This window comes from Thunnus albacares, chromosome 23, assembly GCF_914725855.1.
Source record: "Thunnus albacares chromosome 23, fThuAlb1.1, whole genome shotgun sequence".
NCBI lineage: Eukaryota > Metazoa > Chordata > Actinopteri > Scombriformes > Scombridae > Thunnus > Thunnus albacares.
In genome coordinates, this window is record NC_058128.1 from 19756195 (window position 1) to 19782856 (window position 26662).

Here is a 26662-nt window from a genome sequence, read left to right on the forward strand (position 1 = left end):
AGCTTTTGATGTCATTAAAATACATCAATCTGGATAGTTTATGTAATTTAAGTGTCTGTTTTTTGTTATTTTAAAGAAGCACAAAAATGTGTCTTAAATGTGTTGGTCATTCTTGCGACTTTTCTGATTTTTCACACTCAAGCTTAAATTGTTCATGGTTCCTGAAATATGTATATGGTGAAGTCATCAGTGGTTCTCTTTCCTGTTACACAGCTTGAATTTTTTTCCCCGTGCTATTCTTGTCTTGCTTATGAAATCCTCTGAAACATAATGAAATATGCTAAAACCAGCGCTTAGTTCCTAAAAATGGCAGCACTACCATTACAGACCACCACACATCTGCTCTACATACATTATATTTAAGGTGTTTTATTGATGCTCCTGTGTTGAATGATAGACGACAGCAGAATAAACTTGATTTGCTTGAACAAATGAAACCCCTTCAGTGTTTATTCAAACTTTATTTAAAAAAAAAAAAAAAAAAAACAGAAAAAGAATCATCAGACATGGAGTTACACTGAGCCCAGCCATTGAACTTTTTAAAGCAGTCTCCAGAGTGTTGTGAGGTTTGGGAGTGAAGATTCACCAAAACGAGAATTTGAATAATTTCAGTCATAAATATTTACAAAAGCAGACCGAGTTACAATGACTTAATATACAACATATACATAAAACATACAAAACCTGACAAGGGTGACTGTTCACACATTCAGACCAGTCCTTATGCCAGTCAAAACATATTTTTCTTAACTCTTTGTATTGAGAGAAATGTCCATAAACAAAACAGGGTGTATGTTAAGACATCTTCTTCTACTCTTCTCCAACAATCTTTTTAGGCTAAGACGTCTGTGTCTCTGTAACTGAGTACAAAGAGCACAACAACATATCACCTTCATTGTTTTTCTGTACATATCCATACCTGTGAGGGAATCCTGCTAGTCTCATCCACATGAATCTGATCAACATCTAGTCTTTTCCACTTGGACATTTTTTCTGAGTGTAGATGTGTGTGTTTTGCCTTGAGACCACTGGCTGGTGTGTGAAGATAAAACAGTAAATAAGCAACCAAATGATGTCTTACAGCTTGTTTGACACAGACACATTCAGCATGTGTTGTGAGGCTCGCAGCTGGTGTCTGAGAGTAGAAATCAAGGGTCAAAAAAAAAAAAAATGAAATTAATGAAAAATTGTCCAAAAATTGCATTATGTACTGTGTTGTTGCAGGTCAGGATTCGGCTGGTGAAGGCTGGCTTGGTGCTCCGTTGCGGGTGCGGAGCTGAGACTGGGCTATGTCAGCCAGGGCGCTCTGGATCTTCTCCAGCAGCATATCCCCGCGGTAAACCACCTCCTCCAGGCGCCCTGCAGCGTCATGGTTCTCCTCTTCCAGCTGCCGTAGACTGGCCGCCTGGTGAGAGGTCACAGAGGGTCATTTAGAAGACAAGGGTTTTTTTTTTAGTGCATCAAACAACTGATTTAAGAGGGTTTTTTCTCTTTATTCCCATAGAATTATATGCAAATAAAGTTGTGGTGCAAACAAGCCTTTCAAACAAGCAATTCACAAGCAAACAATACAAACTGATTCACCAAGGCTGCACACTTCATCCTAAAGCCTCGTTATTACAGACAGGAGATTCTGTGACTGACACTCTCCCTAAAATACCTGATGCACTCTTTATAATAACTGCATCCCTCAGCGCTGACGCCAAACATTATGAATAGCAAAACTCTAGGTAAATATTTTAAGCCACAAAAATGGAGAAACTAGAGAGGAAAAAAAATACCTGGTTTAAAGGATGGTTCACCTAAACGACAAAAACAACAAGAAAAAATCATTTTCTCACTCACCCCAAGTGAGAAAATGTTTCACAAGTTTCAGAAGTAATATCTCACAAACCTCAGCAACATGAAACCAGAGCTGCATGACCAAATACCACAAGAAGTAAAAGAGGAAATGTCTGCTGCTGTATGTTCACGGCTGCAGATTGTCGTGCTCTGTTTTACTGATCAATAGTTGTTATATATCAGGCTGTCAACAGATCTAGTGTGCCACTTGGTGAAAGCTGCCGACTAGCTGTAATTCAGGACGGGTGGAAATGACTCTTTTTGTTTATGATTTTTTTTTCAGAGAGAACAAGAAAGGGAAATGATTCACAGGTGTCCTCATAGTCACAGCTGTCTGTCATAAGAGTGTCTTCTAAAATTGTACCCATGTTCTTCCCTGTCTGTACACACATGCAGCTTCTTTTTTTGTTGACAGGAAGTTTGTCTGTAGTGTATATGAGCTAGAGCAATGTGGAGATATGGCTCTGCAATCGGGGTAGTCGGGTACATTTTTTAAATCACCTCACCTATAAATACTTATGTTGCAAAAAAACAAGATCTACATGGGGTTTACATACACACAACTCTTTATTAGTGTGGACATAAATAGTGAATTTACAGCACCTCTGTTAGTAAGGGTGAGAAGCTCTTCTTTGCTAAAGACATCCTTCAAGTTTCAAGGTGGTTGAACAATATATACAATCTGTGACTTGCACTAACCATGTACATGCTGTAATATTACCAGGCACTAGAACTGTTTATGCAGGTTGTAATATGGTCCTTGTTTTTTGTTTTCGTTCAGTTTCTAGATAAGATTTTAGCCTTTTGTGGTTTTATTATTTTATTTCCTTCCTCTTTGAGTTTATTTTGTGATTCATGTCGTGACTTGGCTGCTGTAGCGCTGCAAATTCCCACTGGGATGAATAAAATACTCTTGTGTGTTGGACAGAACTTCAGACATCTTGTGATTCTTTAGTACAATAGTTATTTGAGGATATGTTTCCTCACATGCACTTCCAAAGAAAGCTGAAATAGTGTTGATCTGTACTCCTTCTCTGGTTCAAGTTAACCAAATAGTGGAATGAACCTCTGAGAAGTTGTTTTTGTCTCCACTGACAGAGGCAGAGCCGGTGAAAGGAAAACATTTTTAAAAATTAAGGAAAGTTTTTGAGTTCAGTCATACGAGTGCGATGTGGAAAACTATGGTCATTCACAGGGCTGTATGTCGCACGCAGCTCTCTAGGGAGACTTCCCATTCTTAACTTCTGCATGACGTAAGCTAGAACTTTCTTAACTTGAGAGGAAACATGATCATCAGTGACATCCTTATTATTGTTATGTTCACATGTTTTGGAATTTTACAGATTTAGTGACAACAAACAGAGCTAAAGAAAGAAGTCGTCCTATCAGCCGATATCCTGACAGTCATCTCAAATATACATCGGCCACTCACTCACTCATATCACAGTCTATTTACAGCCTTTAGGTGTCCAACATCTAGCCAGGAGAGCGGTCTGAAAACAGATTAGAATCATTCGTTCTATACTCATGAGACAGTACAGGGGCTGGCAGTGTAGAAAGCAGGTCACCTGGCTCCCTCTGCTGACTGAAAGCTAGTAATACAATCAAAGCTTCCGTGTGTCTGTGTTGAGCATTTTTCAGACAAGGAATCGTTGCGTGCTTCATCTATCTGATCAAAATAATGGCTTTGACAATGACATGACACACTTTGAGTTGTGTAGGAAATGCTGATACACCCTATCGGGCCAGATTGCCGTCATGACTTTGGCAGACAATGGATTGAAATGCATGTCTCAAATGTGTGTGTGTGTGTGTGTGTGTGTGTGTGCTGACCTGCAGAGCTGCTGTGGACTCCTCACTCGGCAAAGAATCGATTAGTACGTCCACATCTTTGGCTGTTCTGGCAATGAGGGCTGCAAATAGCTGAGCATATTCTAGATAGAGATAAAAAAAAAAAAAAGTAAGAGTTAAACTTGAGGAAAGAATATTTTCTTGAAAAATTTGATTTTTATAGATACTTCAAGATACGTAATCATTTTAAACATAACATTAAAGATTAAAGAGACTTTAATGATCCCATACTGAGGACATTTATTGGTGCCTAACAAAAAGATTCAAATAAGGGTGATATCTCTAGATTTTATGAAGGCCTGATGACAAAACAAATCCCACTCTAAAGAAAAATGGGGGAAAGACAGAGATTTTTCAATATCAAATGAGGATCGGCTTGATGTATGTAAATTCTAGTGGAAATGCACCAACAACATGTTTTTCTATCCTGTAACTCATTAGCAAACAGATAAGATTGACAATATTAAGGGAAAAGTAGGGTAATAATAACAGTGAGGGTAGGTGGTAGGTGGGGAAATGTTATATAAGGAAAGGTACATATCTGTATAGATTCACATAATTTTCATGTGTGAGCTGTAACTTTATCAGTGGTAAACAAACATTCTTTTTAGACTGGAACACATTTTAAGTGAATTGTTACAAAAAAGTTTATGAAATTGTGTTCTGACATTAACAATGGTGCTGTGACATAAAACTCACTGTTATTAGTCACATCTTGAGATACAGTACCCTGTAGATAAGCTCAGTACACTGGTACATTACTAATGTTGACTATTAATTAGAGAAAATATACAGTATATTGCATAAAAACAGATAATAGGGCATATTAGAGTAGAAGAGACAAATAAAATAGACTTGACTACATGACACAGTAAACTGCTATTAATGAAACTGAACAAACTACTGTGGTGGGTGTGAATAAACCAAACATGTTCATGTACTTTAATGACTCAGATTACTTGACAAGAGTAAATAGAAGATAGTGAATGAAGGAGTGGCTTTTGAATAAGAACAAATAAACTACCTTCGGTTGGGTTTGCGGGCTGATCTTTGTTGATAGCCGTCTGGATGTTACTGAAGGAGGCAGGAGGAGCACACTGCTGCAGGACCCCGATGGCGTTACAAAACTGATCTGCAAGCTGGATACAACAAAACAATATATAGTTAATTTACACTTTCATGTGAGCAGGGAGGTAGTTAGGAGGACGCGCCAGTCAGCCACCGCTTGCTATATTGTCACAGTCAACTCTGAAACTGTGATGTTTCCGACGTTTTAACACTGAAACACCGCAGAAAATGTTTCATTAATTAACCTGAAACTGAACGTGTTTCACGATACAGGCCGTTAACGCGATAGTGAAACAGCAGTTACTGTAATAATAGGGCGACTACCTCGCCATAGAAACCACCTTAAAACAATATAAGAGGTAAAATTCAAACTTTTTACACTCTTAGCTATCAAATTTTCGTCTACAAACTCCAAATGTTACCGAATTGACAGCGTCTTGAAGCTGTGTTAGCCTGTCCGCCATGTCTTCTGTAATTTGACAAAATCCCACTCATTCTCGCGTGAATGTTTTAGACAGCCTAAAATATCGCGGTATTTGAGAAGCTTTGGCTGTCATATTAGCGTTTAGGTTAGCTGTAGCTTGTTAATGAACTTTAGACTGACTTTACATCAAAGGGGAAAGTCTTCACATCTACGCCTCCATGTCTACAGGCATCTCCTTGTGTTTTTAAAAAGGAATAGAGCTACATCAGAGCCGCTGCTTGTTGCTCATTGATGGGGACTTAGCCTGTAGCTAATGTTAGCTACTAAACATCAACAGGAAGTAACGGACTAGATATTTTTCATTTTTCTAATGTCTTGCACTTTGAGCTCTCCAGGTACAGTCTTTTTTTCTTTATTTCACTTTATAACGGTAACTCGAGCCGTTAAATAAACACATGAGGCTTAAATGGATTTGCATGACAGCTTTAGTGTAATTAGTTAATCAGCTAACCGGTTAGCATACACTCCCATGTTAATCATTGTTACTCCTAGTTAATTAACTGAATCAGATACAGTGAAGGTGTTGTTGGCTATAACTTTACTACAACTACACACACATGTGGTGTGCCGGTAACTAAATATATCTATCATACAACAAGGTAATGTTGAATTAGCTGACACAGCAGCTGTCATCCAAGGAGTGACGAGGAGGAGGATGAGGGGAGGGTTAGTCAGTTTCTGGTTGCTTTATTTTTGTCCTGAGTATTTTATTTACTTTAGTGACTCTAAGTGGACACCATCTAGAGATGAACATGTAAGGAGCTTCAGTTGAGTCCAAACTTTTGACTGGTACTGTGTGTCAGTAGATAGATTTTTTTTATTGCCATGTATGACAAACACACAAGGCAATAAAAACTCCTCAGAGTAAATAAAGAGTAAAGTCCTAACAGCCAGCAGTAATAAATAATCATGAAGGCCACAGGCAGGCACAAAGGACCCTCTCTGTTGAGCATCGAGGCATGAGCAGCCATGCAGTGAAAGAACTGTTCAATTCACTAAAAAGATTATTGAAGGGGCATTCTTCATAGCAACACTCTTAACCTGTCAGAAAGTGGTGAAACTTCTTGCTGATGAGGCATAATGTGTGTTATTTAGCCCAATTTATTGCCTATAGATAAAAGCTTGATTAAAAGGCAAAGTACAGATGGCAATATGCATCTGAGTAACACAGTGTTTGACCATATCACGCATATTGTTTCATTAACAAGATATTTTACATTTACACAACAGATAAAGTGTATTTGTTTACAAACTGGAGATGTGAGCTTGAAAGATTACCAGACATTGGTAACCAAAGACGCTATTTAGTAAAATCTAACATTTAATTGATCACTCATAAGGCATCAGATAAATTGATTTATTGCCAACCTATAATATATAACCATCTGTAAATGGAAACATCATTGTGCTATAAAAAGGGTTGGGTGATATGGACAAAATCAAATATCATGATGTTTTTGACCAAGAACCTCGATATCGTGATTGCGACAATATTGTAGGGATGATTATTGGTGCTTCCACAAAATATTTACACAATAAGGTTTTTGATAAATAATCATTAGTCATGTGGATATCATGACTAAGTGGGTAAAGACAAATAATAGACCAGCTAGAACAGTCGGATAAGTTCAGAAAATGACATCACTTTACTGTAGTGCAGCTTTTAAAACCAGCAAAAGACAACACTTATACCATATCATGATGTTACAATATCCAAAATCTAAGACGATATCTAGTCTCGTATCACGGTAGTAGTTCCTAATGATTACCTGTATTTTCTCAGGCATGAACTGTACCTTGGAGAAGGTCCTGGCAGACGCCAAATCATTGGTGGAAAGGCTTCGAAACCATGACAACGCTGCAGAGATTTTAATTGAACAGACAACATCCCTCAACAAGCGAGTGGATGCCATGAAGCAGGTAGGGTGTTACATGGTGTTGGTGGTGATTTATATAAATATAAATGCTGGTTTCATGTCGAGGAATCCTGCATTGAGACCAAATTGATGAAGGAGAGACAGCTGTTTGAAAGGAGCTAGTGGATAGAGTGAAATCCAGTATGAAGCAGTGACATAGTTTTTTGTTTTTTTTAAAAAAAGATGATTTACATTTGAGAAGCAGCAGGATTTTGGTTCAATCTGACATTGTAGATTGAACCCTTTCAGTTGTTCATTGGAAGGTCTGGTTGTCTCTTTTTGGCAGTACCAGGAGGAGATTGACTCATTGAACCAGGTTGCACGACATCGGCCTCGTTCCAGTCTAGTCCTGGGAATCCAACAGGAAAACCGTCAGATCAGAGAGCTCCAGCAGGAAAACAAAGGTAGGCAGTTAATCCGTGATTGTGTCTCCTATTGTTGAATGATTGTGCTGCTCTGTGGTCCGTTTTTGAAAGACACATGTCAAAGAAAATAGGGATTTCTTTAATCCATCAAGCAGTTTTGTTTTTTTTTTGAGCTGACACATAGTGGTCTCTACCACCACAATTTTGTGTGTTTTACTCTTCACAGCAAGGCAACATTAAGCTGACAGATGTCCTTGTAATAGTTTTATGCACTTAGCCTGTGTTCACTGTTTCTGCAGAGCTACGGACGTCGTTGGAGGAACACCAGTCTGCGTTAGAGCTCATCATGACCAAATACAGGGAGCAGGTGTTCAGGCTTCTCATGGCCAGCAAGAGGGACGACCCCGCCATCGTAACCCAGCTGAAGGAGCAGCACACCACGGTCAGTGAGGCCTTCCAGATATCTTATTGGACCTTGATCTTCCAACGTTTTACATTGATTTTGGACTGAATTCAAATTGCAAGCATCACTGGCTTTATAAATAAATTTGCTTTCACTTTCTTTTTTGTAGGAAATGCAAGCACACATAGACAAGATCAATGAGATGGCTTCTGTGATGAGGAAGGCAATAGAGGTGGACGAAGGGCGTGTATGTGAAGATGAAGAGAGGATTAAACAACTAGAGGTAAACACAAAAATCCTACCGTCTTACACATTTACTTCCAACAATCCCAAATACACGAGACCCTAGTTGTGTAAGTAAAATGCTGGTGGGGGGGTACGGACTCTTGTCTGTGCACGGAAGTGACGGATCAGCCTGTTAAAACAGTAGGATCGTGTCTTTTGTGATGATATCATCAGGGTCATCTCAGTTTAAATTTATAACAGAAAGCCTCTGTCACAAGCTGGAGGTCTGAGCTTTAAAGATTATCAGGCATTGAGAGTGTAACCAGGGATGCTATTTAGTTGCATCATGGCCCAGTGTGTTGTAATGTAGCTTTCTCCTCTGATATCATTATTATTATTATTATGACCTATGTTTGGAGATGTTAAAGGTTTGTTTTAACCTATAATGCCTAAACACAATAAAAACAGGACAATATTTAGAGCTGAAACATTTAGTCAATCAATTAGTTGACTGTCAGAAAAATAATTGGCAACAATTTTGATAATCAAGTGATCATTTAGTGGTTATTTTCCAAAATATATAAACATCAACAGCTTCTGAAAGGTGAATACTTGCTAAATTCCTTGTTTTCTATGATAATAAACTGAAGATCTTTGAATTTTCAACTGTCAGTCAGACCAAATAAGGAATTTGAATTTGTCAACTTTGATTTTGTGAAATTACGCTGGTCATTTTTCACTACTTTCTGATATTTAGTAGATGAAAACGATTGATCAATGATTAATCAACACTGAAAATATTCATTAATCGCAGCCGCATCAATAAAATGCTGATTTTAAATGATATTTCCAAATGTATAGCTGTATATTTCTGTGTGTGTGTTCTAGCTGGAGAACAGTGGACTCAGAGAGCTGCTGGGAATCAGTCGTGAAGCGTTCCTGGTTCTGAAGAGAGAAGAAGCGTCAGAGAGCACGTCGCTGTCGCCGCTGCTCACCAGCACCGACGTCAGCTTACGAAAGAGTTAGAGCCCAGACTGACTGCCCTCCCCACCCCCTCCCCTCAACTACTGCCACTACTGTGTACAGTCTGTTGCCACACACCACCTCACCTCTCACCCCACAGACTCTTCTAACCATCTGCCCCCTACTCCTGGTGCATTTTCAGCATGATGGTCCAGAGCTGCATCCCCGTCTGGTGATTCAGACACAAGCAGTGTGCACACACATTTTTCTCTCTTTTTTTTTTTTTTTTTTGTTGGTACTTCTGTTATGTTTGCTAATTTTTGCCAGCATGCATGAGCCTGTGGTGCCTGCAAGGTTTTAAAGTGTGAATGAGTAAAAGAAGGGCTTGAGTTAAAATAAATCTGTAAACATGAAATAGTCTCTGTTGGGTTCATATTGATTTTATTTCACGCTCTGTTTCACGGCACAGATTTCCTTGTTTCGGGTTGGGTTTGGGTTGAACATATGTCTACACAGCCTCTCACCTTCACTAGTTAGTATGTTATTGTAACATAATCATCAGCAGCTGAAAAACAGGAATGGAAACCACAACCAGTCACACAGGATCTGTTGTAACAGCCAACGACAACCAGCCAGAATAGTGAAAAGAGCAGCGTGAGAATGCATTATGTCCGGTGTACATTTCTGTGTCTGTAACAAATCAAGAACTGCAGCTTTTACCGCTTTAGAATATTTTTGTGCACATAAAACAGCATGTTATTATGAATGTCTTTTATGTTGTGATTGGTTATGGTCTGAGATCATATGTCAGCATAGATCTCCCACTCTGCCGCTATTTCCAAGGTCCACAAACAACATTTTAGGGGCGTTTGGAGAGTTTGAATAATGGAATGCCATCGATGGAGAATGGTAAGATTTTAAATAGTAATACTTAAAGTTTATTAAGACCAAATTCCACACAAATATCTTATTGTGATTAGAGATTCTTGTTCTTGAGAAAGCAGCTTAACTCTAGATGTGCTTATTCCATCGTGCCATAGTCACAAGTGCGTGGCTAAGGGTGAAGCACATTATTGCAGACTTGAAGGTGAGCCAATAACTTCTGGAATTTATTATTGTATTATAGTTTGATAGTCTAATTATTAACAAATTACAAAATACAACAAACACAGCAGTTTGCCCACTGGCTGTAAATGGACATAAAACCAGACAAACTAAAAAGACACTGTTAGAAATGTTGCTCATTGGTATTTACTTCTTGCAGTGAAGTGATTTTTCTTCATTAATATTAAAGGACAGGTTCACAATTTTTCAAGTTTGTCTTAAAACAACAGTCAGGTGCCCACTGGCTATTAAAATATCCGCTTCAAATGTGCTTTCAGTGTAGGTGAACAAGGCCAAAATGCACTTTAAGGTTTATCTGAAGCTTACATGAGGCTTCAGCAGTCTGAATTAGTCATATCAAGTTGATATCTGCCACATTTACAGTCTTTTTAGCATCAAATTTGTTGCATTAAATACATTTTTCACAGAAGGAAGAATGTGGATTTTCTCACTTACATTGTAAGTACATTATGAAGGGATCTTCTAATGGTCAGTATGAACAGGAGGAGTGATTATGGCAAGAAAAATGTTCAATTGAGTCCCTGACTTGAAAAATTGTGAACCCGTCCCTTCACTGTAGAGTGGGCGGGAACTATCGCGGGATATTACGTGATTATCGCTGAAGCTTCGTTAAGTAGTTAGAGCGGTAGAGGGAGAGATTTGCTTTAGTAAACCTCTCGGTTTGAGTCAAGCATGTCGCTTTTGCGGTTGCAGGGACCTCTACTACCTAAACACCGGAGAATGCGAGGCTAAAAATGACTTCACTGACCGACAGTTTGAAGCGTTTTGTTGTCCAATAAAGAGGAAAATGTCTCGCTGGGTTTGGTGCCCGCTGCTGCTGCTGCTGCTGGAATTGGGTGAAGTTCAAGCTCAAGTGGAAAGTGAGTTACAAGTGATTTGACGTGCTTTCACTTCCGAGCCATACTAACACTATTAACTGTCTCAGCCTTTAAAACAGGTGAATATGCTTAAAAGGTCGCCTCATAAGGTACTGGATACTGTATGTAAGTCAGTGTTGAGTAGCTTTAGCTGGCTTAATATATGTCATTCTCTCACAGAGTTTAAAATGTTTATTTAGCCCAGTTTATATATCTCAAACCCCCATACTTCAAGTGCAGTGAATTCAATTACAATGCATGTTAGACGAGTGGTTGTCAAAGTGGGGTCCCGGGACCCTCAGGAGTCCTTGAGGGGGTTGCAGGGAGTCCTCAGCAAAAAGGGGAATCACTTATTTTCACTCTAATCCGATCCATAAGTAACACAGTGACAGAATTTATGAATATTTTGGTTTCAATGGTTTCATGCACTTGCTGTAATAAAACATCTAAAAGCAGAAATCTTATCAGATGGGGAACTCTGGGGAAAAAATCTCATCAAATGGGGATCTGTGGTGTAATTTGTGTCAGTTTAAGGCTCCTTGACGTGAAAAAGTATGAGAACCACTGTATTAAACTGATATTTTATGGGGGTTAACACAGAAACGTATTCACAATATTCCTATATCATAATTTTGAGTTAATATTTAGTCAATGTCCTGCTAATATGTATTACAGTATTACAACATTACATGAGCTATTGTGTACATTTCTATGTGAAGGGGTAATAAAAAGTGATTTAGCTGGTAAAAGCTGTATAGAAAAGTTCAGCTAACAGCGTCCACATTAAAACCAAAACAAGATGGTGGTTGTTGTGAGAAAGAGTGACAGTGAAAGCAAGTGGAGTTTGTTCTGATTGGTAAACAAACGTTAGTAGACAGACATCGAGCTGATATGACAAAACAAGCAGACTGATGCTCCGCCGTCTATCTGCTGTAGTTTGACAACATGTGGAAATTCAGATTGCAGCATCAAGGCTCAAGTAACCACTGTTTTTGTTTGTTTGTTTGTTTGTCAGTGTTAAATTATTTTGAATTTGAGTGTTCAGCGTCTCTACTCATAATGTTCTTTTTGTCTTAGTGGAAAATCCTCTGAAATAGCATTTAAATTATCATGGAAGACCAAACTTTCCACTGAAGCAAATGAATTTAGTGTCACTTAAAGGCATCCAAAACAGTGCTCAACTAATTATAAACAATAATAAATCAATAACAATAAGAAAAAAACCTCTGAACAGTTAAATGAATAAGTAGATTGTGCTTAGGTATAGGACACTGACTGGCTGACATTTTTAAGACGAGTTCCGTATATTTTTTTACAATAAAATAAACTGCATTATGGTTTCTACATTACACAAGCCTCCTGTGCTTCACATTTCCTCCACTGATTCACGTGTCTGTAAAATGAAGGCAGCAGGTCAGTCCTGAGCTGGAGTTTGACCTGTAAACAGTCAGTATGGATCAGGCAGCACGTGTAACCAACAACAAATCTACAGCACATTAGCTCTCATTCTTCACATTCTCTCTCTTCATAAGAGAGACAAAGATATGACTCACTTATCAGCAAACATACAGCAAAACCATACATACATGCAGAATAGCAGATATTTGTAAGATTTGTCTGTTTGGACACAATGTAAAACACTAAAACTAAAGGTTGCTAGGTTACAAGCAATGGTAAATGAACAGATAGGTTTGTCATGTCGCTCTTGTTGCTGATAAAGATGAACTTTAAAATCTATCAGGAAACTGTTGGTCAAACTTTAGAGGCTCTTAAGTCAATCAGCGATCAATAAAAGAGATAAACAGTGACGAAGGTTCGATCAGACGGCGATAAGTCGAGTTAAAGAATAGCTCGCGGGTTGATAGCGTGAGGATTAAATGCTTGTTGAATGACAGTGTGGGAAAGTATCCAGATTTCTCTTAAAGTTTCAGTCTTTGTGAAACATTTTCTCCCATGAAATGAATGAAGTTATTTTTAAAACTACTTTGCGTAGATCTTTCTTTGTTTATTCGTCAGATCCCGTCGAGAGATTATTACCATCAGTTGAAGCGGTCACGGACGGCGTCACGGACGGTATCGCGAAGCAAATCAAGAGTCAGTGTTTTCTCTGCACAATCCAGCTCAGACGCTGTAGACAGTCGACGCTTAATACATCCGAGGTTAATGAATTATTACCGTCTCATCAAAATAGAAAAGATCATAAGGAAGAAGAAAAACAGCCTTGACGTAAGCAGATGATCAGAGACGGATACGATTGGCTGGATACTGACAAGTCCAAAGGTCGTGCAGATTGAAGTTGAAGATAGAACTGACAAATATATTACAAACAAGAAACATCTCGAATGAACAGTCGCTAATGGTGACGGTATGTTTCAGTATGTCAGCACCAAACACAGAGAGCACTTCTTCATTCAACTTTTTTTTTTTTTTGGTCTACTGACCTGGTTTTTGGTCGCCTCTTTGGCTTAATACCAGCTGGCAAAGCCGCTATCTGTGATGTCAGAGTATTTACAGAATACTGTATGTCGCCTTGTGTCCGGCCACAATAAACCGTTGTTCATCCCCAAAGTGACTGAGATGAACCGAGACGGGAAAACAAACTTAATTCCTTTTTAATTTAATATCGTGTACGTCCACAGGCTGAGTAACGGTGTGACAGTGGTCATGCAAAATCATGTGAGAGAGAGAGAGAGAGAGAGAGAGAGACATCAAGAGGCAAAATGAAAGGTTAGGAGGAAGGTAGTATAGTAAAGTCATAACAGGCGGTGAGCAGTGAGGTCTTTGTTTTCCTCTGATTAAATTCATCATTCATTCAAAAATCACTTTTACATTTGACTTTACTTGTCTGCTCTGCTTTCACTGTTTAATCTTTCCATGTGCTTTTCTCATGCAAGATAATCTCTAGTCAGATGTTTTGATGTTTGCTGGTGTATCGGGTGGATATGGGTTTTTAATTATTACATTATCAGATATCAGTCATCAGTCTCTGATGTGGTGGAGGCTCCGTGCAGAGCAAAGATGCAGAAAACCCGACTTCAAAGTGAATTATCTTTGTCTCATTTATCCATTTGTATGTTTTTGTGACATTTTCTGAGATGATTTCGAGCAGTAGTTCATATTTGATCGTGTAAAGTTTTATTTTATATGTTTGCATTGCTACATATAAGTCAATATTAACCAACTACTTGACTATCCAGATGATTTTCTAGGATTGAATAGTTGCTACTTCACCTTATAGTGTCCCATCATGGTCTAAACACTCACACATGCTTGTCCATTAATGGGAAATGGTAACATGAATACAGTATATGCACAGCAGCAATTAAATTATATTAAAGATATTGATTGTTGGCTTAAAAATGTATGGATTTACGGGAATAAATCTGACTTTTCCCTCTCTGTGGCAGACCGGGTGATCTTCCTGCCGGGAACCTTCCAGAACGTGAGCGTCTCCCAGAACGAGACGGTGCAGGTGGTGGTTTCCAGGATCCCCTCAGACGTCGCTTTTGTCACTCTGCAGTTCCACACGCAGCACCGCAACGCTACGCTCTCCTACACCACGGTAAGAAGGTGTTGGTCTGCCTCACAGTTTGAGACGGAGTTTCGTGGCGGTAAAGTGGCAGCAACAGCCGGTACGGACGTGGTGGTGGTATGTGTGTCAATGCTGATGTTGGTGGGTTATGAATATTCCACCTACGCTTTTCAGCTTTGACTAGCACAGCAGCGCCTGTGAAAAACAACTGGCGGACACATTTCACCTTGTTATCTGGGGAGCAACTGAACAAGACGCACAGACAGAATTAACAGAAGATTTAAGTTTTGTTTTTTTTCTAGCAAAAATACCAAACATTCCTTATTTTAAGCCTCTCAAATGTGAGGATTTGATTCTTTTCTTTGTTTTATGTGACTATAAACAGCATATTCAGACTATTGCTGAAACAAAACTAGTGATGTAAAGATGGAAATTATGATTTTTTTTACTCTTCTCTGACATTTTATAGACCAAACAACCAATAGAGAAAATAATTGTCAGATTAATCAATAATGGAAATAATTATTAGCTGCAGCCCTCATTAATATCATGAGAAAAGTACCATAAAATCACTGAGTAGCTACAACAGAATGTGTTAATGTTTGATATGATGAATGAAAAAGTTGTATGAAGTCATAAAATGTGATACAGATAACAGAAACATCAGAAGCTCCTTGAGGAATATTTTATAAAATATTAGATTGACATTAAAAACAACATATAAGAATAGAAGATTAAGCTCACTGTAAAATATAAACTAGATATATTAAGTCCCAACATGCGTTATTATAGGATTTGAAATGGAAAAGTAAGTTGTTGTATCAGTACTTATTGATACTGCTTTTATTTTATGTATTCCTGCTGAATAATGCATCTGATTAAATGAGACGCTTAATGAAATGAGATACTACGGCACAGTAAGGATCTGTAGATAAGGATTAATTTATCTGAAAGTGAGATGACATCCGTGATGTCATTAGCCAAGTTGGCTACTAGCTTCCATCAACACACACCGCCCTGAAATTCAAGTCTGAGATGTCACACAGCTAAGATGAGGGGTCCAGCGCAGTAAAGGGAAAACCCACACAGACAGAATTTACATACTTTTTTTTTGGCTCACACAAATCTACATCAAGCTAATTAACGCGGGGAAATTAAACACACGAGGCTCGTTTGACTACTTCCATCACGCGCGCTGTTGTGATCTTTACGCTACGTAAAATGCACTGATGTTACACTAAAAATGTAGTGAAGGCAGTTAAATCTATAATATAAGATGAAAGCTCGTTGATGCTCAATGTTTAAGATGTATTATTTTTAGCTAAATCAGCAAATCAAATGTCTAATCATTTACTTCAGTTTTTACCACCGTCCTTAATTGAGTGATTCTATTAGCGGCGTGTTCGTGTGAAGCAGTAAAAGTGCAAACTAAACTGTGAAATGGTAGGTATGCTTCATAGCTGCGAACAGGCAGTCAGATCTACCTCCGGTTAATGAATGAGGCTTTGTAAGCAAGGCCGTCTGACCCGCTGTGAGAAGCGGCAGTCAGCTGATGTACAGTCCAGCGGTCATGAGCGGCAGACAGGGCAGCCCTGAGGGGAAAAACCTTCTGGCGTCAGTCCCACAAGTCTCACGGGGGGAGAAAGAAGCTCGGTTAGGGTCCAGGCTGCACCCGACGGACTAATTTTAGTCGAGCTTTTTTACATGGAAAAAATAAAACAAATTCAGTTTCCTTCAGTGACAGAAAATATGCTTCCCTGGGAAAAAAGACAAGTCCGTGTGACGCAAATGAATGTCAAAGCTCGACGTGGAGGAGATAAGCCCCAAAACTAGCAAATTTAAAAAGGAAATTCACAGAGAAAAAAAGGAAGTGTGTTCACAAAATGAAAGAGGCAGAGGTTAATAAAGAGCCAACACACACACTTCAGTATATATTGTTATCTTTCTGTCGCTAATTTCCTGTTTGTATTTTTATTACTCTCACTTTCACTCACACCGCAAGATCCTTTTTTTATGTTGTTATTTATTGTATCAGCCGTAGTGATTATTTCTTCTTCTGGTCATTTCACCACTAGTACAAAACTCACCACTGTCTGTATTTATAAAGCATGTGAAAATTATTCATGAACGTACAGTACACTAGTTTGACTCATTGTTGTGTGTGTTTCTATATACGTACATATATGTAAAGCTGCAGATCCTTTACACAGTTGTGGTTGTAATGATGTAACTGCTATATGTGATGTCGCACTGCCTGTGTGGCGCATTAGATAAATTCAAACCGGATCGAATGCTGTATCACCGTCTAAACAAGACTAGATTCATACAAAGGAGTTATTGTATAAGCAGCGGGACTGAGAGTCATACTATGTGGGCACAGAGCTCAGATGCTGCCAGGCTCGTCACACAACAGTAATTCAGCATTTTCTCGCTGAAAATATGCAGGAGACGACGTTCACCCTTTACTGTTTGTGTCACCATGTCGTGTTTGTTCTCTAAATTCTAAATGTGATATCTTCTCATTTCAGTAAAGTATTTCACCCTCCCATCTCCCAAATCTTTCCATCATCTGGTGGAAAAAAAGCATCATGTGATGATGTTACGCAAAGCAAGACGACCCATCAATCAGTGTGTGTAGGTCAGATCGGGTGTTCATGTTAATAAGATATTTGCATGGTTGTGATACTCTTACAGATGCACTATGGTGGAGCTAAAACAACAACAACCTCTCGGCTAAATCCGCCTCTATAATATCTACACATGTGCTGCACTGAGGTAAAAACTTGTGGCACTTTTTACATGTTGTCAACTGAGACTCGCGTCTTGATCATCTCTGTCACTCAGTAAAACACATCCTGTTGTTGTCAGCCAACGAGTTCATGTGAAGCAGGACTTTACCAGTTCAGCTGTCAACAACACACACTTGGTTGAATTAGTGCTTGACTTAGAGGAGGAAGGAGTAGATGTCATTTTAAGGTTTTTTTAACCAGTTAACTGAACTTTTCTTGTGGAAAAACCACGTGAGACACAAATGATTATTTAAAGTGAGTATTTTTAGACTTTGGATACACAGACAAAACTTGTCAGTAGGATCAATTCATTGTTAGTTTTGGGATTTGTGGGCAATAAGACAGATACAGAAGATCAGCAGACTTCTCCTTTGAAGTCGATCTATCTGAACTTATTTGAACCTGTCTGAGCTGCTCTGCCAATGAAAAGAATACATTTCAATTTCATCGCATGAGTCGGTCAGTAACTAATAGAATTTGCTTGAAAAGAAATTCCAAGCATGTGGGGGGGGGGCTGACTCCAGGACACCCTCCAAACACACACACAAACATTTCTGTCGACCTTTTGGTCACCAGAGCAGGGTCGCGTTAACCTCATCACAAGTTCAGCCGTTTAAAAAAATGTCACTGTCATAGTAGATGTAAACCGCAGTGAATCCTAATCGTCAGTGAGGGCCGTGGAAGTTAATAACACGGTCATCTGTGAGACAAAGAAACAACTGTTGTGATGTTTTCAGAGGAGGAAATATTCTTGTCAGTCAGTGCTGTGAAAGGATTCTCATCCACAGTCGCTTTTACTCCTAAACATACCGGATTGCAAAGAGTCATTAGATATTTAAAAGATTATTTGAGGTGTTTTTGATCACACTGTATATTTGCTTTGTGCGCATCTGCTTATAAAATGTTTTTCCTGCTCGCTTCAGATACCCGGCACGGGTCGCTCTCTGACGGCGGTGGACTCGGGCCTCCTGTCGACTCTCCAGCCGAGCCAGACGTCCCTCTCCTTGTTCCTGTTCTCTCCTGATGACGAGACAGTGGCAGGCACCGGTGTTATCCTCCCATACTCCAGCACGGGTAAACTCTCCTTTTGCACACTCATGTTCCTGCTCTGACCTGATTCGTTTCACTCAACTCAGATTTTGCACAAGAACAAGGAAGCTACACATTACTGTTTCATGCAACAACAACAAAAAAAAAAAATCAAAGAATGGGCAACAAGCTGAAATGTCTCAATATATTTTGTGACTTGAGGAAGCTCATGTGAGCCACGAGTGAACACTGATCCTGATTTTGCGTGGTCGCTCGTACGCCTGCCCTTTTGTGTTGAAACACTCTTGCAACAAGTCATCCTGACACGGCAGGATGCCACCAAGCCTCAAGTGGTTTTGTTTTTTTTTTTTCGTCTTCTGTCAGCCCCACACGCCTGATATAAAGTCTAATAAAAATGCATCTTCATCTTCTCTGTTTTAGACCCGGTGCCCGGAGCTTGTAACATAGAGTTTAACCTGGACATCGACCCGAACGTTTATCTCCACTACAACCTTTATGACACCACCATCCGCTTCGCACCAGCAAACTTAGGATATGAAAGGTAACGCCTCACAGACGGGTATCGTCTGCTCTACTTCCTGTTCAGCCTGCTCAACTCTTGGCAGCAATAATTCTGTTCACAAGTCACATCTGCCAGGACCCGTCGTCCATCCGCCTCACTGTTTATTTACTTTGATATGATCTCATGCTCTCTCTCTCTCTATCTCTTTCTCACAGCTCCTCCTCCTTCTCTTCCTCCGCTTTAACTGATAGTATTCACTTCATTTTCTCAAGAATGTCTTATTGTGTCACGAAGCCATCCTGGATATAGATAGTGGACTCATTCACTTGTTAAATCACTCCCTGTGGTCTCATTACCTGACCCTTGTATAAGCACAGGCTACACTGATTGAAATTCCAGTGAAGTGTTGTTTATTTGAGTGGTTACCGCTTTTAAGGAAGAGCAGCTTTCAGCATGTTTACTGGTAGGTTTCAGTTCTGTATCCCAGTCGCTGTTGTGGTTTAGCTTACAAGAAATATACAGAGATATTGTTCCTTCGTAGCCACGTGGAGACAGAAGAGCCCACTGCCCCATGAATGCCGCTTATTCTCCACCGGCTGAATTACTGGTTGTCAGACACTGTCGCGCTTTTTTTTGTGTGCACTTTTTGGGAATCCTAAACAGCAATGCGTATAATGCAGCATTAATGTTGTTTTCAGCTCTTTACCAACGTCGGTCCGGACAAATACTAGAGGCTTTGTTAACCGTCTCCAGCTGCCGTTAGTAACGCTTCAGTCGACATGTTTAAAACTCGACTGGTTCGACGTGTCTGACTGCTGTCGTTTATTATCAGTTGAGTCCACTCGATGACCACACCTACCAGACTGAGCTGCTGTTGTACGTGCTGCCTCGTTACACGGTGGTTTTGTCACTTTTCATGAACACAAAACACACTAAAAGACCTGTTTAGTATTACTGTGCTTCACTACTGCAGTCCCTGAATGCAATGTAGAAAGGAAATGAAAGAACTACTTTCAGCTGGAAAAATGAAAACAGACTGTAGAAGATGGTGTCACAGGAAACCACATATAAAGCATGAAGTCCTCCTCTCTTTATTTTACACATCATTGCATTCTGAATGATGTTGGCACTTATCTTGCATAATTTAATTTAGAGCAAAACAGTAAAGTAGATGAATTGGTTGACTAAATTTTAGGAACCAGGCAGTTTGTGGCTGTTTACCACAAACATCTCTGGAATAAAGAAATAAACACCAGAACGGAGGAATCTTAACATCTCGTTCAATCTTCATGGTAAACACGCAACTTTTAAAGGGTCAGGTGGTTCTAAGCCTCCATAACATCCAACTTCAGTCCTTGAACTTACACCTTGTCGAGTATTATCCATCATGTATTCTAACTGCTTAAAATAGTCCACCGTGCACATTAGTGCAGCGTAAAGGCACATGTGACAAACAAGAAGGTGATCCTAACAGCAAAACGTCATGATAGAGTGTCAGGCCCAGTGATTCAGCAGACGGGAGGTCAGTGGATGCAGGTCTACTGAATGCATCTCATTTATATAAGACTGTTTCCACAGGTTTCTCTAGTTGTCAGCGTTTAAACCACAATTGTAGTTCACATTCTGATAAACCACAGACTTACTAAGTAGGACATTACATAAATACCATATCAAGTTTCAGTTTTAGTTGTTTCCTCATGCTCACCCACTCACTCTCTCTTTGGTGTACCAGTGAAATGACATTCAGACATGAATATGATTAATTTTGCCTGTTTAGAGATGGATCATTGGATCTTTTTTTTTAATTTTTTTTTTTACTTAAAGTTGGAAAAACTGTGCTCTCTTGTCAGGGGTGAATCTCCTCCAGCCTGCGACACCTCCACAGAAAGCAACACACGCTGGCGGCTGCAGTACGACGTCTACCAGTACTTCCTGCCTGAGAACGACCTATCAGAGCGCAGCCTGTTCAGTGGCATTCAGGCCATGGCGGATATCCAGGGCCTGATGGAGAACGGCAAACGGGTGGGCAGCATAAAAATGAATGAACATAGGATAGGATTGATAAAACTGTATCTGTTGGCAGGGGGCGGTGGAGTGATGGAGAAAGTGCTGATTGATGTTTAGTTGCAAAATATTAATAAAGTTAAACATCGAAACATCTTGGTCTCTCTCCCTGCAGGTCATGACGCTGTCATCAGCAGATATGACCATGGCGGTGTTCAACTCCATCCCCGGCCAGGGCGTCATCTTCTCAGTCATCGTCAGAGACCCGCTGTTAAACACCTCGGCCTCCTACATCCCCGTCCACACATACGCCTGCAGCTTTACCTCCACTCTGGACGGCTGTCAAACACTTGGTGAGCTCCATCATCCTACTGCTTTATTATATCTTTTCTTGTTGTAAAGAATGTGTTTCATGTTGTTTCTGTGTGTGTCTTATTACCTCAAAAATCGCAGGGAGCTTATTAAAGGTGCACTATGAGAGAAGGTTTGACCTTTTTTGTTTTGAATGTAGTTAATTATTTATAGTGATCTTTTCTTAATTTTCAGGAAAGACTTCAACAAAGGTTTTTTTCACCATTGCTGGGCTGGCAGGCCTGTTTGTCTGCTTCTTTGGGCACCGATTCTTCAAATGCGGTGAGTAGTTTGACGTCTTTGTGTGGTTGAAGACATCTGGTGATCTGGAATAACATCAGACATAAGACATGTTTGTGAATTTAAAGTAACAGAAGACAAGTAAACATCACCATTAACAGTACAGGCGTCCTAGAAACTTCAAGCTCTGTTGTGGTGAACACTTTTATTTACCGTAATACCATTTGGTTTCCATTTGTAATTACTGTGTATTGTATATAAGATGTCAAATAAATTTCACAAAGCTCTCCTGCTCTGGCGGCGTCCTGCCTCTCATGTGGTCTCCCTCACATGTGATGCACAAATGTATTTGTTCCAAACTGAACCCATGACTGTGATCTGGCTCTGCAGTTTGTGATCAGTCTGTCGGTGTGGCAGAGTCAGAAGATACGATACAGTATGTCTGCCTCTCAAGAAAAGTCTTTATGCTGGAGCATGTGGTTCTCATCCAGTTCCAGCTGCTGAATTTACAGGAGCATTAGTGATGTTTGTGCACAGTGATCGGGCCAGGATATGTGTGTGTGTGTGCGTGCTGCTTCTGTAGCTGAGTTGTATTGTAATCCTGTGTGTTTCTTTTTTTTCTTTTCATTCTTTTTCTTCTCTTCTGTCACTCTCTCTCACCATGCAGAGTTGTTCTGCATGGGATTTAGCTTTGCAGCATTTTTCTTCTTTGTGCTGATCACAAGGACCACAGATCTGAACTATGACAGTAAGTTGTTTTTTTCCACTTTCACATGACTTTGCGTCCCTAAAAGTATCAAAAAAGACACTACAATCCATCTCACGTGTGTTTGTGTGTGTGTGTGTGTGGATGGACTGACAATAAATATCTGTATGTGTGTGTCTTGTCTGCAGTCCGCCTGGCTGTGTCAGCGTTGATCGGCGTGGTGGGCGGGGTCCTCCTGGTGATGAGCTGGTGGCGTTTCGGATCGGTCATGGCCTGCGTCGTGGTGGTCGGCCTGATGCTCGGCTTCCTCATCGCCTCCACTGTCCTGTTCACTCCTCTCGGTATGAAAACACACTTTTAGGAAACAAGGCGAAGAAGAAAAAGTTTCCCTCGTGGTAAAATGCTGGTATATATAATATGTAAATGTTTGTGTGTGTGTGTGTTGTGGTTCTTCTTCAGGTGACCTGGAAGTGTTTAGGCGTTCAGACGTGGTTTTCTGGGTGACGTTCTGCTCCATCATGATCATCGTACCGCTCTTTTTCGTGCGTTGGCCCAGAGAGGTAACAGATTTAACACTTGCACCCACATGTTAAAGATTTGAAAGTTGATTACTTTGGCGACATCTAGTGGTCGTATCAAGAACGACGCTGTGACACACACACGATAACTTTTGACCAATTTGGACAAAACAAGGCAAACAGACAAAATTAAAGAAAGAAAGAAAGCACATCGAACCCAGAGAAAAGCACGAGAAAGCAAAATAAACTAGAAACAATCTTCTTAAGTATAAACAACATGACATAACTGACAAAAACACACACACAAAAAAATCATTTTATCCAGAAATATTTCCCCGCATCATGCCAATATTCCAGCTTTTAGTCGTGTTTTTAAAGAAATAATAAATAAATGTGTTTTTCATTTAATCAGAGTAACAGTGATGTTTCCTGTGTTTCTGTCATATCAGGGAAACATCACCACATGCGGTGTTGTTGGTGCTTACGCTGTGATTCTGGCTATTAACGCCTACGTTTATACCAGCTTGTCCTACATCTCCCTCAACATCCTCAAACGCTTCCTCAACAACAACTTCAGCGCAGCGTTCACCGACGTGCCGTTCCAAACCTTTGGTGAGTTAACGAATGTTCTGTTGTAAAATGCAGAACTGAAAGCAAACAGACCAAAATATCAGTTGAAGTATTAAATTCTCCTGAAAATGTCTTCATGTGTTCCTCTTCTCGCCCAGACTACGTCATGATCACAGTGTGGGTGGTGCTCGGCGTCTGCGGCATCGTCCTGCAGCTCTACCGCGAGCGAACGCGGCCGTTCTTCCCGCCCAGCCCGTACCTCATGTGGCTGCAGGAACGGGAGCGCCGCAAGACCAACGTCCTAGACCCGAGCCACCACTTCCCCTCGCTGCCCAACCGCCTCCTGGCCAGAGCGCGGCAGCTCACCATGCGGGCGGAGTCGGCAGGAGAACACACACCTCTGCTCCTGTAAACCCTTGACGCCCTCGCCGTCTCCCTCTAAAGGTTCTTCAGTCTGAACCAGAGCGGGAAGGATCACTGTGATGCATTTTTGACCTGTGTAGCCTCAGACTGCCACGTATCGAGGAAACCAGAGTGATTTGTGGTGATCAGGAGGAATGTTGCTCCTCGTGTCTGGTGCAAGAACTCAGAATAAAAGCATCAGAAACGACAGCAAGGAGGATTATATCACTGACACTCTTCAGGTGGATTTCAATTTTTTTAAAGGTTTTGTACAGAGACTGGAACCATTTATTTCCTCCTGACAACTAATGCCACTTGTATTAAACACTTCAATTATATTTAACAATCAATGAAACAGGTTAAGAAGAACTAAAAACGTCTGAAATAGTGACATCAGATTGTCTTCAATTGTTTTATAATAACTAAAATGTAGCTGTGAATGCTTCATGATGTTTTTCTCTTCTGCACATTTCTCTGTTTGCACTAAGTCACAAACAGACAGGCCAGATGTTTAACAGATGAAATACAGTGTATCTTAAACTGGGTTTAAAATTTACAAGACAAATGATTTTATGTTTAAGTCCAAATGTGCCATTTTTCCCTTTTTTACGTTCAAGGTTCAGCCAGCAGTGATATCGGGGTCATGAGGTCAGTAAACTGAAGATGCAGTTCACAAACCAAAAAACTGACAGTCAATGAACACAACATCGCACAATTTTAACAATTTATCCTTCACACAAAATAAGAACAAACAGTGTTTCTGCATCTTTCTGTTTGTTCTTTAAAAACCGACGTTTTAAACTCCTGCTTACTTGTGTGTTCTTAAAGTGACTAAACCACTTAGTTCAGTCATTCTCACACTGGATTTTAATATATTGAATTCTTCTGGCTGTCATGGTGCTGATTGATTGTTAACCTTTGTCGCCCATGTGCCATGACTTCTCTCAGGGTTTTAGACTACGATGCACCGAGACGACTGATGAAACCTTCGACTTGGTCTTTAAGCCTGTAAATGTCTGTCAGTATTTTATTAAGCTACTCAGCTGAACTTTCTGGTCTCATGACTGTTTTGTTTTTTTCTAATTTTTTTTTATCCAAAACAATATTCAGACACATGTTTGACATATGAGATCAACTGTAATTTGTAATTTAACATGTTTTGTTATTTAATAAAAGCCTACAGGTGAAAGCTTCCTGCTGTTCTTTCCTCAGGTTTGCTGTATTTACAATAGTAAAAAAGAGGTTTACTCAAAGATGCTCCACAGCAAAATAATGTTGATAAAAAGCAAACATTTCAATTGATGTTAACATTCAATGAATGAAGTTGTATCACTTTAAAACCAAAGAGCAAAAACATAAAACTACAGCTTGTGATGGCTGCTGGGATGTGGGAGTGATGCTCACATGTATATACAGTCTCACACATTACTGATGAACTGACTGCATACTTCATTTAATTTCAAAGTGTAATATATAAGATTTGGGCAGGATTTTAGTTTAAAACATTCAAAAAGGGACTGAAATGCTGTCCCCTATTTGTTTGGTGCAGATGGCCAAATCTTAACATATTTCACCTTATAGAGTCATGTGTGGTTTTCACATTTTGTACTTCCTTTGAGCCGGGTCGTGACAAGCTATAGAAGTGGAAAGTATGTGTTTTTTTCCCCTGAGAAATTTAGTCTTACACCTGTAACCTGTGATGCACATGGTCACTGCAGTTTGCTGTGAAGGTCAGTGTCCAGTTATGTCTTGTATGACTATAAACTAATTGGCTCTGGTCCTCAGTAAACTAATTAGTTACACAGTTAACAGCTGAATCCAGTTAAACTGACATTCCTGCTCTGGATCTCTGCTGTGCTGCATGAACCAAACATAAACATAAAGTATGGAAAAGTGTTAATTTGCAGACGCAAAGTCAGAATATACAATGACTATATCAACAGAGGAAGAAAAAACTGTAATTCAGGGGGGAAAATAAAACTTTTAGCAACAGTTGTATCCATTTGAAAAAAAGGTGTTATTTGTTAGAAGAAAGTTAAGAGAATTTGGGAAGTGTAGATAACATTTTAAACTTTAAATAGCAACACATCTCTATTTATGTTATATCTCTATTTATAATCCAATACACTGTAAATCACAACTGAACCCTGATGCAGTGTTTCATTAGAGCCACTAGAGGGCAGCACAGCACAGCAGATGACTTTTGGACAACTTTTTAAAAAATGGTCATGATGTTCACTTCTACATACTCCAGGTCAGCCTGTAATAATAATAATAATAATAATAATAATAATAATAATAACTTTATTCATATAGCACCTTTAAAAACAGTTTACAAAGTGCTTTGATGGACAAAGCAAAAGCAGGATACTCAGAAGGCCAAATAAAAGCAAGACAAAATGAATGTGAAGATAAGATAAAGTTAAAACAAGAAGACAAAAGAAGCAAAAACACAGCAGTGAGAAGACAGATGGATGACGAGAGATAAACACAATCAAATAAACTGTAGTTTATTTTCATTTTACACGGGTGTTTTTGTTTACTTTGGCTAATTAGACCTCTGCTCAGGTTGCTGGAATTTATGTAAAGTCACCAGACTCAAATGCACTAATAAGTGTGATAAAGGTGTAATTTATCTCAGTCCAACAGGTGTAACTAAGCCGACATGAGAGTGAGGGAGACGTTAATACCATGCATGTATCAGGTCAATACGCCTTTTTCACAGCAGACATTTTGCTGTCATCGTAGGGAAGCTCAAGTGTTACTAATAAGTTAATGTTAAACCTTTAATTATTAATTTTGTGTCCTTTTTGTCACTCAGCAGCAGAAACAAGCTGTAAACAAAACATTGATTTATAAAGTCATTTTATTATAATGAAAATAAATCCAATATGACTTC

The 26662-nt window shown here is 39.5% G+C and overlaps 3 protein-coding genes across 3 annotated transcripts; 2 read left to right on the top strand and 1 right to left on the bottom strand.

Annotated features, from left to right (window-relative positions):
- Window positions 1-441: 441 nt before the first annotated feature.
- On the bottom strand, window positions 442-5329 carry med21 (mediator complex subunit 21). Its single transcript, XM_044342867.1, has 4 exons — window positions 5184-5329; window positions 4718-4832; window positions 3676-3776; window positions 442-1405 (listed from the first exon to the last, which is right to left on the bottom strand). The coding sequence occupies exons 1-4, from the start codon at window positions 5223-5225 to the stop codon at window positions 1226-1228; spliced, it is 438 nt and encodes a 145-aa protein (XP_044198802.1). The 5' UTR covers window positions 5226-5329; the 3' UTR covers window positions 442-1225.
- On the top strand, window positions 5304-9537 carry fgfr1op2 (FGFR1 oncogene partner 2). Its single transcript, XM_044342866.1, has 6 exons — window positions 5304-5580; window positions 7029-7165; window positions 7448-7565; window positions 7826-7968; window positions 8099-8212; window positions 9043-9537. The coding sequence occupies exons 1-6, from the start codon at window positions 5556-5558 to the stop codon at window positions 9178-9180; spliced, it is 675 nt and encodes a 224-aa protein (XP_044198801.1). The 5' UTR covers window positions 5304-5555; the 3' UTR covers window positions 9181-9537.
- A 1296-nt stretch (window positions 9538-10833) lies between these two features.
- Window positions 10834-24956, top strand: tm7sf3 (transmembrane 7 superfamily member 3). Its single transcript, XM_044342865.1, has 12 exons — window positions 10834-11102; window positions 14507-14661; window positions 18344-18494; window positions 18891-19011; window positions 20823-20994; window positions 21152-21329; window positions 21523-21609; window positions 22235-22315; window positions 22462-22614; window positions 22733-22833; window positions 23241-23403; window positions 23520-24956. Exons 1-12 carry the CDS (start codon window positions 11030-11032, stop codon window positions 23771-23773), a joined length of 1689 nt encoding a protein of 562 aa, XP_044198800.1. The 5' UTR covers window positions 10834-11029; the 3' UTR covers window positions 23774-24956.
- Window positions 24957-26662: the final 1706 nt, after the last annotated feature.

Coding starts and splice junctions, on each gene's coding strand:
- med21 (XM_044342867.1), bottom strand. CDS start 5,225: ATGGCGGACAGGCTAACACAGCTTCAAGACGCTGTCAATTCG. Junction 3,777..4,717: donor GCCCGCAAACCCAACCGAAG/GTAGTTTATTTG, acceptor ATCTCTATCTAG/AATATGCTCAGCTATTTGCA. Junction 1,406..3,675: donor AGTCCACAGCAGCTCTGCAG/GTCAGCACACAC, acceptor ACCTCTCACCAG/GCGGCCAGTCTACGGCAGCT.
- fgfr1op2 (XM_044342866.1), top strand. CDS start 5,556: ATGTCTTGCACTTTGAGCTCTCCAG. Junction 5,581..7,028: donor TTGCACTTTGAGCTCTCCAG/GTACAGTCTTTT, acceptor GTATTTTCTCAG/GCATGAACTGTACCTTGGAG. Junction 7,166..7,447: donor GAGTGGATGCCATGAAGCAG/GTAGGGTGTTAC, acceptor TCTTTTTGGCAG/TACCAGGAGGAGATTGACTC.
- tm7sf3 (XM_044342865.1), top strand. CDS start 11,030: ATGTCTCGCTGGGTTTGGTGCCCGCTGCTGCTGCTGCTGCTGGAATTG. Junction 20,995..21,151: donor TGATGGAGAACGGCAAACGG/GTGGGCAGCATA, acceptor CTCTCCCTGCAG/GTCATGACGCTGTCATCAGC. Junction 22,316..22,461: donor CACAGATCTGAACTATGACA/GTAAGTTGTTTT, acceptor TCTTGTCTGCAG/TCCGCCTGGCTGTGTCAGCG.